This window comes from Martes martes (assembly GCF_963455335.1).
Source record: "Martes martes genome assembly, chromosome: 18".
NCBI lineage: Eukaryota > Metazoa > Chordata > Mammalia > Carnivora > Mustelidae > Martes > Martes martes.
Genome location: NC_137906.1, coordinates 34157435 through 34170489, shown reverse-complemented (window position 1 = coordinate 34170489; position 13055 = coordinate 34157435). Strand labels below are relative to the sequence as shown.

General features: G+C 61.7%; 1 protein-coding gene across 1 annotated transcript; it reads right to left on the bottom strand.

The window, feature by feature from the left end:
- Positions 1 to 720: 720 nt before the first annotated feature.
- Positions 721 to 13007, bottom strand: CARHSP1 (calcium regulated heat stable protein 1). Its single transcript, XM_080830066.1, has 4 exons — positions 12812 to 13007; positions 5106 to 5270; positions 4270 to 4392; positions 721 to 2531 (listed from the first exon to the last, which is right to left on the bottom strand). The coding sequence occupies exons 2-4, from the start codon at positions 5261 to 5263 to the stop codon at positions 2369 to 2371; spliced, it is 444 nt and encodes a 147-aa protein (XP_080686192.1). The 5' UTR covers positions 5264 to 5270; positions 12812 to 13007; the 3' UTR covers positions 721 to 2368.
- Between the last annotated feature and the right edge of the window lie 48 nt (positions 13008 to 13055).

The following is a 13055-nucleotide window of genomic DNA, read 5'->3' as shown; positions in this document are numbered from 1 at the left end:
CTCATCAGGCCACTTGGGCTCCGTCCCACAGCCACCCACCCTTGTCTCAGAGCTGGATTCCTGCCCTGCCTGCAGGTTCTCCCCCAGATGACACTCGCCCCGTGCGGCCCTCCGACAGAGCTCCTTGTTTGGAATAAACACCTGCTTTGGCTTCTCCTCAACAGGTCCCTTGGCCTAGTTGTAACTGTTCCAAATACACTTTGAAAACCAGTACTACAGTAAAAATACGCTGCACCATCAAAAACGACCTCCCCTCCCTCAGGAGACACTGGCTGGGCAAGGCCTTCCCAGGCTGACCCCTGAGTCCAACCCAGAGCAGCCCCGCCTGCAGCCCCGTCCCCGTACACCCTGCGCCTCCCCACCGCGCGCCTGGACACCCAGGCCCTCGGCCTTCACACCTCCCACCACCAGCGTCCCCTCGGGCCGGCCTGCCCCTGCTCTCGTTGCGCAGACTCAACACAGTAAAAGTTCAAGTGCTTCCGCGGAGCCAAGTGGCATTTTGTTGTCACGAAGCCTGCTAAGCTGTCCGGCACTGGAGAAGGATGATTAAGGGGAAAGGGATGGTCCCATTCTCTTACTCACCACCCCCAAAAACCAGCCTGTGAAGCACAATGAATGAAACAGCATGACTGTGTCTGCCCCACTCGGGGGACAGGCCCATTACCTGCCGGCTCACAGGAGAGGCAGCCGGGCCTCCACCTCCACAAACAACACAGAGCCTTGCACAAAACACACTTTATTGAGAGAGAAGCGGCTGGTGGGAGGAAAGATGTGGATGGAATCCCGGATGCTATTCCCAGCTCTGTCACCAACATCAGACGTCCTCCCAAAAGGAGCTCCGGAAGCACGGCCCGCAGCCAGCAAAGGCCTCCGCGGACCCAGCAGGAGGCAGGGGGCACGGGCCAGGAAAAAGCAGACCAACTGCTCGCTTCACTGCACGGTTTCACTGCACTGTCTGCCAGCATGCGCACGCACACACACACGCACACAGTCAACACACTTATTTGTGTATTTCAAAAACTCACCAGTTGTCAGCAAAATATTTCTACCTTCCAACCCCTTTCAAAGGAAGCTCTTCCCAGACGGAAAGACAAACAGGACCACAGACAGACACCCGACAAGGACCTTCCTGCTCCCGGCATCCCCCCGGCCCCACATCCCCCCGGCCAGCCTCCCTCATGCGCAACACCCCTGTCTGACCCCAAGCTTTCAAGGGTTCACTTCCCTGCACTGACACATGGTTTCCTGACTACACATAAGCCCCATATTTCAAAACATTATTACCCAGCTATTTCTATTTTTAAATCAACGAGAGCCAAGCCAAACCAAACCACTGCAAAGAAACTCCTAAGGATATGTTTACGGCAAATATCTACAAAGGTTTGAAATGTCGGCAGCGAAGTGCGCACGGGGCTGGCTCTGGCTGAGAGCCTTCGGTATTAAAAAGGAAAGAAGAAAATCCTAAGCATGTCTTAACAGCAGTTTACAAGAAAACCCCACACCAAAGGTGCATTTCTCCTCTAACTTTTGACTTGACCAGGCCTGCCCAGAAGCAAGCTACTGACTCTCTTCTGGATGGATCTGGACAAAGGTCTGATTTTAAACAAAGACCCTCCCTGCTCCCACGACCACCCACCACCTAAAGGACCGACCAGGGGTGTGAAATGCCTTCAAAACGATGATCATTCACCTTGAGGGCGGAAGGGACCGGGCTCCTAGAAGAGGATGCAGCGGAGCTCGGCAGAGCCAAGGGGGAAGGCTCAGGGCTTCCGGGAGAAACACTTTTCCCCAGATGCCCAGTAGTGACACTTCCCACTTGCAAGGCACCAGAGCCCTTCCCTGCGCGCACCATGGAGCCAGGTTCTCCCCCGTCCAGAACCAGCCACAAAGAGCAACAGAAGGGCCTGGGCCCGGGGCCATGGACACGAGGAAGGTGGCCACGTGGGTAAGAGTGCATCTCGGGAAACGTGCAGGGCCCCGGTCAGCCCTGGTGCGGACTGGACCCGGGGACTGAGTCTCCAGTCCAGGGGCACAAAGGACTCTGTGGGCTGGGGAAGCCTGACCCACCCCCGGGCTGGGGTTGGACCCTCCACTCAGCCACCAGCGGGCACCCCTTTTTCCATGCTTTTAATGCTTTCCAGATGGTGAGAGACTGTTGCAATGGTCAGAGGCTGTGCTGGTGGCCGAGAGCACCCCCATGCCTGCCCCCCACGCCCCCTCCTCCAGGAGATACTTGAAAGGGACCGACGGGCTCCTCCGTTTGAAGCCCCACCTTACGCGGCAGACCAGCATCTCCAGTTTGGTCCTGCCTCCTCCTCCCCCGAGAGTCTCCCGCAAGCCCAGGAGAAAGGGGTGCTTCCGGCCTCTCCTAGGAGCTGACGACGTGGCCGGACCAGGTCTCGTGCTTGGTGCCTGGGGCCAGATGGGTGATGACCACCTCCACGGCCTGCAGCTTCTCGTTCTTGGGGGGAATGGAGCACATCTTATAGGTGACCTCGTCGCCTTCCACGGGGACGTACTCCCCTTCCACACTGCAGGGGTGAGGAGACAGCACTCAGTGCCCCGCACTCAGAAAGGACCACAGCCCCTGCTGGTCAGAGGGCCACCCCTTTCAGAGGAATTGTACCCCCTGCCCTGCCACCCGAGGGGGCCACCCCATTCCAGCGGCCCCCTTCGTCTCCCCTGACGTGGAGGCCGAGACCAGGCTCAGCCCGTCCAGGGACCCACACACTCAGTTAAACGTAGGCACCACGGGCCTGGGGACAGAAGGGCAGGGAAAGCTGGTCCGAGCCCAAGAGAGGAAGACAAGTCACCGTCGAGCACTGGTGTGACGACTTTCCTGAGCTCCTGCAGCACACCCACCCTGGTCCCAGGAGCCCCCCCAAACCCAGCTGCGTGCACCTCTGCCCTCCGACTCCCCAGGCACTGAGCAAGCTTCAGGAAAGTCCTTCTGTGCTTAAAGCTAGTTCCAGAAAGCGTCCTCTCCCTGTGACCGCCCCAGGAAGATTCTCTCACATTTGAGGGGGCACAAGCCACCATCTCGCCCCTCCCAGTGAGGTACCCATCTTGACGCCCTGTTGAGGACCCCTCCAAGAGGAACATCCCCCTCATCTCTTGGAACTGGTTTGTCTTGATGGAAGAACCCACTAGTAAATGGTGCCTCCCTCTCGGATCCGGCCACCCGGAAGCCCAGGGCTACACCTGCAGCCCACTTCCGGCCGTGGAAGCAGACATCCCGTGTCTCCACCTCTCTGATTCGCTCCCCAGCCCCGCGTTCTCCTTACTAACTTATTTTTCATGGTGCCCTGCGGCCATCCTTGTAAACCATTACAGATCCCTTCTGGACAGGGGCAAGATGAAAATACACGTACACACCAGTCTACGTGTGCAGACACATGTCAGACGCACTGACTCCGCACCTTTCTCGTGTGTGCAGGGCAGAGGGGCCGTGAAGTCCCGACGTGCAAGAACGTTGGGGAGAAGCATCGGGAAAGGACCGCTCGCCCATGCCAACAGACACTTGGGGCAGGGCCCTGCCTGCCTGCAGAAACGGGGTTTTCCTCTATTGCCCGGTCTGCTGTGTGGGGTAGGACGCAGCCTGCCACAACCTGAACTGAAGGATCGGGGGAGGCAGAGGCCAAAGAATGGGGCAGGGGTGAGGCGTGCGTGAGGAGGGCCCCGCATCTCTGAAGGCGGGAGAAAAGCACAGGCTGCTGGCTGCCTTCCAGCCCTGAGACCTCGAACGTGTGGGCCGCGCCCTGGGCCTCCCGAGGGTTTCCACACAGGAAGGAAGGACGTCAGTGAGCAAGTGGCAGGGCAGGGGCGAGGGTCCAGCTCCAGTCTTCCTTCCTGGAGCACAGGGGTCATGCAGCCCCTAGCCTCACCAAGTGGCTTCCCCCGAGGTAAGCAGGAAGCCAGACCCTGGGTCCAACGCAACTCCTGCAGCTCCCAGGGGTGCCCCTGTCCCCATCCACCAGATACACACGGGCACTCAGACCCCCTCAAGAGTTCTCAACATACTTACGTGTGTACACATGCGCTCTCTATCTCTCGTGCACACACACACAGACTGTCGCCTGCAGCCTCCCACACACACCACTGCCAAGTACAGTCTCACCACCCCACCCCCAGGCACAGTCACACACAGGTCACAGGCAGTCTCACACCCTCACACACAGCGCCCACCAAAGTCACACCCTCCCCCTGCCACCTTGGGGCCTAGGCAGCCCCTGCCGCAGCCCCAAACCACACAAACCAGCCCTGACTCACTCAGAAATGTGCAAGAAGATGTCGGGGCCACCATCGGCTGGGGTGATGAAGCCGTGGCCCTTGGATCGACAGAAACATTTGCAGACTCCTTTGTATACAGGACCTTGAGAAGCCCGCACCGTCCTGACAGAGATGAGGAAAGTGTGAGGAGGCCCCACCAGCCCTCCAAAACAGCCTCCCACTCTCCTGGGGCACACCCAGCTCATCCCAGAACCTCCCCCTCAAAAGCTGTGCCCCAGGCAGTAGCCAGGGGCATAATGTCCAGCTGTGCAGTTGTGCACTGCACAACTGTGGGAGCCATTCACACAGACTCCAGTAAGAGACACTCTCTGATGACCCTGGCAAATTTTCTCGGGCCTCAGTTTCTCCATCTGGAAAGGGGGTTAGACTAAAAGCTCTCTGAGCATCCCTCCGAGGACTAATTATTAATCACAGCAGCCTCTACTCCTTGGGCCCGAGATCTGGATCTGCCAGGCACCGTGCAGGTCCTTTGCAGCTCTGTAGCCAGCCTGCTACTGTCCCCATTTTGCAGCTGAGGAAGTCGAGGTCTCACAAAGGAAGAGGCTTGTTTGCGGTTAACACTCAATCATTTAAGACCCCACTGATTTCCCATTTGTTATGACCCCCAGCTTGGGGCAGGCTCAAGGGGCCTGGGGCAGTGCCCCCCAGAGTTTGCAGGGTACCTTCCCAGTCTCGCATCATCGGTCCTTACCCTAACCCATCTCCCCATTTAACAGACAAGGACACTGAGGCACAGAGATGACCAGACACAATGATTCTGGCTCTGGGCAGGAGACCTATCTGAGGAAGCTTCACCAGGCTAGCCCAAGACTCACGCTGAGAAGGTCCTTGTCCGGCGGGTGGGCAGTGGGCTGGGGACCACGTTGCCCCGAAGAGGGGACGGTGACCGATCTCGGGCCCGCTGGGTGTCCAGCAGCCCCACCGAAGTCTGGTGGGTTGGGGGCTGTGGTGGCGGCGGAGGCTCAGATGACATGGCTAACCTAGGGAGAGACAGAGGGTTCTCAGGGGCTAATGCCTTGCAAGGAGGGGCCCCCCCAGATGCGCCCCCAGCCCTGTGTCTGACAATCTGCCAGTTGAGACCCACGGCTCTTGGCTGGGGTACAAGGCTCACTCAGCATAGAGGTCACCTTCTCTGGAAACATGCCCGGGTCGCCCCAGCTGGGTCAGGTGCCTCAGCTCCTGCTGCAGCCACAGGCCTCCTTCTGGCATCGTTCTGCCAGGAAATGCCCGCTTGCCCCGCGACAGGGATGCCATCAGTCCCCTCTACATCCCCTCCACGCAGCACAGATCTTGGCACACTCGGGGCACTGAGTCAATACTCGTGAGAGGGAGGGAGGGAGGGAGGGAGGGAAGGAGCAGGGAGGGAAGGAGGGCAGGCGGGCTTTAATGCCAGCTACCAGATCACACTCCAGCTACCCAGCAGACTTGACCCGCTAAGAGCCAGGCCCCCTGGGGAAGGCGGAGAAGCAAGGGAGAGAAGAGCGCACAGTGCTCCTCCAAGAAACTGGACACAAACTGGAGAGGCGCAGACCCCAGCTTTGGATCCCCCGGGGGCTGTCACTAGCCTGCATCCGGGACAGCAGGCCCAAGGGACCCAATGTGGCAGGCCACTGCAGAGGCCCTTATGTGTCCAGGCGCTGAGCATGCACCCTGCCTGGGCCACTGGCCACGAGGAACGCCAATTCCCCTGGTCACCCCCAGCATGCATCAGAGGCGGGCTCAGACCCGGCCGCGGGCTCCGGGGGGGCGGCGGACTCCCTAGTTGCTGCCCAGCTCTGGCACTTGTGCCAAGAGCAGGACGTGGCCACTGCCCTGAACACGTGACCACTAAGGCACCCGCTCTGACTTGGCCTTGGATCAAGCCCAACAGGAAAGGGCAAAGCTCGGGAGCCGGCGGGCTTTGGGCAATCCCTTCCCCCTCTCTGGGACCAATCTCCCCATCTGTAACACGGGGCAGCTGAGTGGGCATCCCTGGGCACCTGCTTGGGGCTGGTGATGGCAGGGAAGATGAAGCAGAGCCAGGCCCCACGGCCGGGTCAACGGCAGCGGCGCCCTGAACTCACACCCGGCCCAGGCACGCACCGCGAGCTGGGGCGGCAGCAGCCCCGAGCGTTTGTGGGGCTCTCGCAGGGTTTTCACATTGAAAATAGGGGCTGTCCTAAACACAGCTCTCTCAAACGGGGGCTTCCAACTACTCTGGGAAAAACTCGAAGATCTGATCACCCTGAACCCCCATTTGCCACCCTGCTTCCCTCACTGATGGTGACTCTGTGGCCCGGGGCCCGGGGCTTTCAGCCTACATCACCCAGGAGTGTACCCTCTGCCCACATCCCAAGCCACCCGAGACCCAGGCCTGGTTCCTCCCCTGAAAGGGCCAAACCTCTCCCCTGTCCCCTTCCCCCACATTCTACCCACAGCCCCCCACACTCCCCTGTCTGGCCTTAGTTCTGTCTTGCTAGGAAGAGGGCTGGCTGGCCTGCTGGAGGAAGTGACATAGTACCTCCTGACCCTTCTCTCAGCTGCAGCCGTGGCCAGGGAGGACCGGGGAGCCCCCACCTCATAAAGGTCCTGGCTGCTGGGCTGGGGCTCAGGGCTCCAGCATGATCCAGCAGCACAGGTCATAGAGTCCCGGAATGTTCCAGTGCTTGGGGTTCTGGGAAGGGGGCTGGCCCAGAGAAAGGAGCGTCCTGCCCAGGCTTCCCGGGACAGCAGGGGGAATAGCAGCCGGAGGCAGGGGAACCCCCCCCACCCCCACCATCCACAGTCTCCTTGCCTTCCTCTGGAGTCAGGCACATCTGCCCTCACAATTTTGCCATGAAGCTGAAATCACAGACTACATGCTAAGCGCTCAGCATCGACCCAGCACAAGTGAGCAGTAACTGCCAGCAATTACTGCTGTAACCGTCATCATAAGGTCATTCCACACACGGGTGACTGGTGCCAGGCCCTCTGGTCATGGCACTAGAGACACAGGGCCTGAATGTGGAGGCAGAGAATAAACAGGTAGATAAGAATATAAATAAGAGCATCACAGATCTGTGTAAGAAATACACAGAAAAAGTAAGTGCGTGGAGATGCTTTTCTAATGAGGGTACATGCGGGTCCCTAACAGTAAGAGTCAACCATCTGAAAAACCGGGAGGCTCCTCCAGGTAGGGGAAACAGCCTATGCAAAGGCCCTGAGGTTGGCAAGGGCCCAGGTGTGGCTGAAGGCCAGCAAGGAGGCAGTGTGGTGGGCACCAGGGATGGGGAGAGGACAGCCAGGAGACGAGAGCCAGCTTACAAATTAGAGGGCATCATCAACGTCACGTGTCTCCTCCTTTCTTCACATCCATCTGTTTGTCCGTTGCATGCCCCTTACCATGCCCACCTCCCCCTGAATTAATGAAACAAGCCCAAATTAGGGGCCCCCTTTCTCTCCACCAGAACATCCCTGATTCCCCAAATACACCTCAGAGATGCCAGTGGGAGCCCGTGGCTGTGGGGGTGAGCAAGCTGAGGGCAGCACAGGGTCCCTCCACGTCCCTAGGGCCCAGCACTGGGACTGGTGGAGAGCGGCGTTCCCTTCCCTTCCTAACCAGCACTAGAACCAGGAGGATCGCCTGGCGCCCACCGTAAACTTGATGTGCTCTCTCGTTAGCACAGTCCAGCAAGGGGTGGTGACGGCCATGCTCACGCCCAGCAGTGTTAGAAACCGGGGCTGGAGGGCACCACTGGCTGGGGCGGGGGGTGCAGGGAGACCCCGGGTCCTTCACCCCTGCCCTGCCCGCCTCTCTCAGCCCATCTGAGCTGGAGAGCAGCTGGGGCAGCTGGAGCAGGCCTGGCGAGAGGCCAGCCCACCCCCAGGGCCCGCAGAGAGAAAGAGGAGTGAATGGCCTCTGTGTGGGGAAGGCCCGGGTCAGAGTCCAGCTGTCAGGAAAACAGCTGGGGGAGGGGGTAGCCAGTCACCCAGGAGCCAACCCTGCAGCTGTTGCCCACCCCCCCCACCCCATTCCACACACAGATGGGGACAGGGTGTACAGAGGGCCAGACACACCTCCCACCAGGGTCCAGGGCTCCCGCGGAGGCGGGGCCCACACTCTGACCAGCCCCCTCCACCACCAGCCCACGTACTCCTTCGCTCCCCACAGCTCCCCACAGCCGGGAGCAGTTTGCAAGAAGGTGCCCGAAGCCCAGACATGGGAGGGGCCTCTGACAGGCGCACAGTGGCCTAAACGTCCCTGGCCAGGGCGCGTCCCAGCTCCTGTGCTTGTGTACGTGTCTGTGCACACGTATATGTGTGTCCTCACATGCACGGGCTTGTCACCGCCTGTGTGTGCACACCAGGGGACCAGGTGGGGCTGCATCTGTCCCCCAAGCACACTGGGGGCCTGCACGGGCCCCTGAGGACCCTGACTAAGGCTACGTCCCTTCCAGCAGTTGCGGGACCACTCACGATGCGCAGGAAAAGGACACCAGGGCCGCAAATCCCGGCCCTCAGGAGCTTACACTCCGGGACTGGAGACCCACAACCACAGGGACAAGAGCAGTGTCCTGGAGTTAGGCACCTCGCCCAGCCCTACTCGTTCATCCCCACTTTGCTGATGGGAAAACTGAGGCACAAAGTGTCCAGTAGCTTGCCTTGGGCCCCCCAGCCAAGAACTAAACTGGGGAAATGTTCTGGAGAAAAAGCAAGCGGGGGAGCGGAGCATGGGTGGTCTGAGGGGGTGAAGGCAGAGGAGAGGGCATGCTCCCCTTCCCTCAGTCAGCCCCACCCCAGGTTCTAAACAGTGCCCAGAGCCAGGGGAGGGGGACCCAAGGTCCTAGAAGTGAGGGAGCCAGGAAGTCACTCCCACGCTGGCTGCCCTTGTGGAGGGGTGTGTCAACAGGACCTTTCTCCCTGGAAAGGGTGGAGAAGGGGGCCTCAACCCAAAATAGCCTGGGAATTTTCCACAGGCCCTGCGTGTCCTCATATTAGGTTCTCAGAGTCCACCCAGGCACCAGGCTCTGGCCTTTCCAACACCTCCCCTCAGCCCACCCACCTCTCCGGGGACTCCAGACAACCCTGCAGACCCCTGTGAGCCCCCACCCTGAGGACCCAGCAACCATAACAAGGATGAATCCGTCTGGAGCCAAAGAGCCAGGTGCTTTCTCCAGGAAGGGGAGCTTTGACAGTGTTTCTCAGTCATTTACACTTTAGTGAGAGGGAGTTTGCAGTTTACTTCCCAAGACCCCATTCTTGGTAGCTTTCACACTTCTCCAGGAGGGCAGGAAGACAGGGGCGGGGGGGGGGGGCCCTAGGGGAGCAAGAACTGGGTTCAATCACGTTGGGTGCTTCTTTCTCCGTGTGGTTCTTGGCAAAGCCAGGCCACTCCAAGCGTAGACTGAAAACTGGGGGTGTCTTGAGCCTCACATGGGTTTCTGGCTGGGGGAAGCCAGGGCTGGCATCATGTGTGGACGCTTCCCGGCTGTAGGGCCAGGCTGCTGCTGGCACGTGGGGGTGGCTCTGAACCAGCCGACACAGAGGAGGGGGGCAGGGCACTGGAGAACCAGCCATGGCTGGGGAAAGGGGACAAGAGTGAGGCTGTGCTTTGATTCACCCGATGGCCACTGCCCACAACCCACCGACTTCGCTGTTGGGCTCACCGCTGGGCGCTCACGTACTTGAACTAGATTCATGCCCACGGCAGCACGGCTGGGGAGTTACAGGTAGGGAAACTAAGGCACAGAGAGATTCTCACACTTTAGGGTTCCCACGAGTGTGTGGGCACGGTGGTAAAATGCGGACTCTGGTTCTGAAGGGCGGGAATGGGGTGGTCCTAAGGCGCTCCCAGTGCAGCAGGTGCTGCTGGTGCAGGGAACAGAGCAGCATCAGCGTGGGAGGCTTCACGACCTGCCCTTCACAGCTGGTGGGCTGGCAGGTGTCAACTCCCGGTGAGAGGGCGGCAGGGAAACTGGGGGGTGGACAGGGGTGAGGTTCTGGATGACTCACAAAGTTACTCTAGGGCACCCCAGGTTCCTCCTTTGTAAACTGAGGCTGAGACTCGGTGACTCCCTCCCCACCTCCAGGCCAGCTGGGCCCCCACCTGGCAGAACGGAGGGCTGACTGTGGAGGCGGGACAGAGGGGTCCCAGGAAGCGAGAGGCCCCAGGAGGGGACCCGAGGCGGGCCTCTGCCACCTCCCACTCTATTGTTCGAGAGAGCCGCCGCGGGCTGGGAGGGAGTGGATGGAGGGGAGGCAGGGGAGGGGCGGAGGAGGCTAGGGGAGGAGCGCGGAGTGGAGCCGGGGGCGGCGGGCTACCGCGGACCAGCCTCGGCCGGGAGCCAGCAGGGCCCGCCGCAGAAACACAAACAAGGCGGGAGGGTGCCGCCCGCGGACGGACGCGGACAGACCCCGGGCCGGAAAGTGCCTCCCGCCCTCCCCCCACCTCCCTGGGGCCCCAGAGTGCTGAGAAGAGGCCGGAAACCCGAGGACCCGAGGACCCCGGCTGGGGAACCCGACGCGGCCCCTCCAGCGTGGCCGCCTGACCCCCGCCCCGGAGCACCCCGACGGCCTCGCGGGACCAGCCCCGCCCGGCGGTGAAGGTCCCCCAGCGCCGCGCCTCCCACTTCCAAGGGCCCTGCGCCCCCCTCAGCTCGTAACCAGAAGCCGACTTGCACCCCATCACCCCCGGGTCACGCATTCCCGTATTGCATCCTTGCCTCCAGCTCTCCCCTCACCCCCAGACTTCGCGAGGTGGGGGGGGGGGGTGCTGACCGGAGTTTCAGGCCCGACTGTGCTCTCCGCTCCCCCTGTGACCCCTGGCAAGTGACCTCCCCACTCGACGCCTGTTTCCTCATTTGTCAAAAGGGACACTAATGCAGCATCCCAGGCCCCCGGACGCGGTGCAGACGGTGCCGCTACAATGGCCTCAGCCAACAATACCTGAGCCGCTAATGGGGGAACTGTCAGGCACGGGGCCAGCTAGAATAATCCCTCCCATTGCTGTCCCTGCTGATGAGACAGAAACCAAAAACCCTGCTCGGCCTCTCCGCGGGACAAAGAAAGACGTTCCCCTCCCAGGGAGCCCACCCTTAATGGCGACCAAGCGCCCCAGGGCCCCGCTGGGTCTGGCTCAGCTCCGCGACGCTACAGGACCCTGTTCTTGCGCTGGAGGGGCTCCGGCGCCACCTGGGGGGGTGGGGGCGGGAGGATGGGCAGCCAAGCACTGAGAACCCGCGGTCACCAAGCCCCCCGCCCCCAGCCGGAGCGCAGAAGTAGGTGAAGAGGGCCTGGCGGAAGAGGGGAGGCTGCCTTGAGTCTTACACGGGTCACTTCTGGGGGGGGGGGGGTCATTCCTGGCAGAGGGACCTGCAGGAGCAAAGGCCCAGGGGAAGGGAGGAGGTGGTGGAAGCTGGAGAGGGTCGCCATGGAAGGTCACAGAATGCCCTGTGGACAAGTTTGGGACTTAGACAATAGGGACGTCGGCGGACGATTTTAAGGCAGGGGGTTGATTTGAACCGATTGTTTTTACAAGTTCCCTCTGGTTTCAGAGAGACGAGAGGATTGGCGGGGCCAGACTGGAGGCGGAGACAGACAAAAAAAAAAAAAAAAAGGCAAGTAAAATATATGGATATGGCAGTCGCTAACGCTTCTCCCGGGACTGGGTTAGCCTCCTCCTTTTATTCTCTCACACCCCATTATCAAAGAAGTTATACCACTAGTCTGCAAATGGAGAAACTGAGGCGGGAGGCCTCCTCTTTTCCCGTGAGACACCTCCGCCAAGGGGAACGCAGGCGCTGCCTGGAACCGGTTGATTTCCCCGTCCCCCCCCCCCACCCACCCCACCCCATACACGCATCCACTCCAACCCCAGAGAAGATGCGGGGGCCGGGGACTTTCTTTTAAAAAAATCAAAAAACAGCGCTGCATTTCCGGCCTGCAAACGGGCTGCCGGCGGGGCCCGCGGGGAGGGAGCCTGTGGGCGCGGGTGAAGTTTTTCTGCTCCGCCCTGAGGCCCCCTATCCGGGCGCAAACACTGGGACAGCGCCCCGCGGCTCCTCCTCCCCCAGATGCGGCCAATAGTGCGGCGCCAGGACGACTCCCTCCGCCCCAACATCCCCCGCAACCCGGGTCCCACCGCCCGCGCCGGCCGCCCCGGCTGGGGTCCGCGCACCTCCCCGCGCGGCGCCCCCCCCCCGCTCCGCCCCGCGAGGCCCCCACTCGCGGCCCAGCCCACGGGCAAACCGAGGGGAGGCTGTCCCTGCCCGCCGCAGGCGCTGCCGGACGTCCGCCCCGAATCCCTCCGGCTGCGGCCACACCCGCCCCCTTCCCGGGGATGAGTAACCTGCTCTCTCCAGACAGGCCGCGGCGGCCCGGGCATCTCCTCGGGGCCTAGAGACCCAGCCCGGACCCCCACGCCGGCGGAGCCCCACGCAAGAGAGGCTGGATGCGGGCGGCGGCCACAAGGCCACAAGGCGGCCGAGGTCCGGTCCGCGCTCCCGTCGCCCCGGAGAGGACAGCCCGCCACACCCCTCTGGGGGACCCGGAGAAGCTCCCCTACCTGCGACCCGCTCCGCTTCGCCAGCTGCTCGGCTCTGACGGCGAGAGCTGAGGGGCCGGGGAGGGGGCGTGGTCCGCGGGGCGGGGCTGGCCGAGCCCCCGCCCCCAGGAGCCCCCAGCCAATGGGGCGGCGGGCCGGAGCGCCCGACGGCCGGGAAGCGCGGCGCACGCGGCTGCGCCGGCGGGAGTTTTGGGTCTGCGCGCGGGACTAGGGAGGGCGCGCGGCGCCGGGCGGGCCGGGGAGC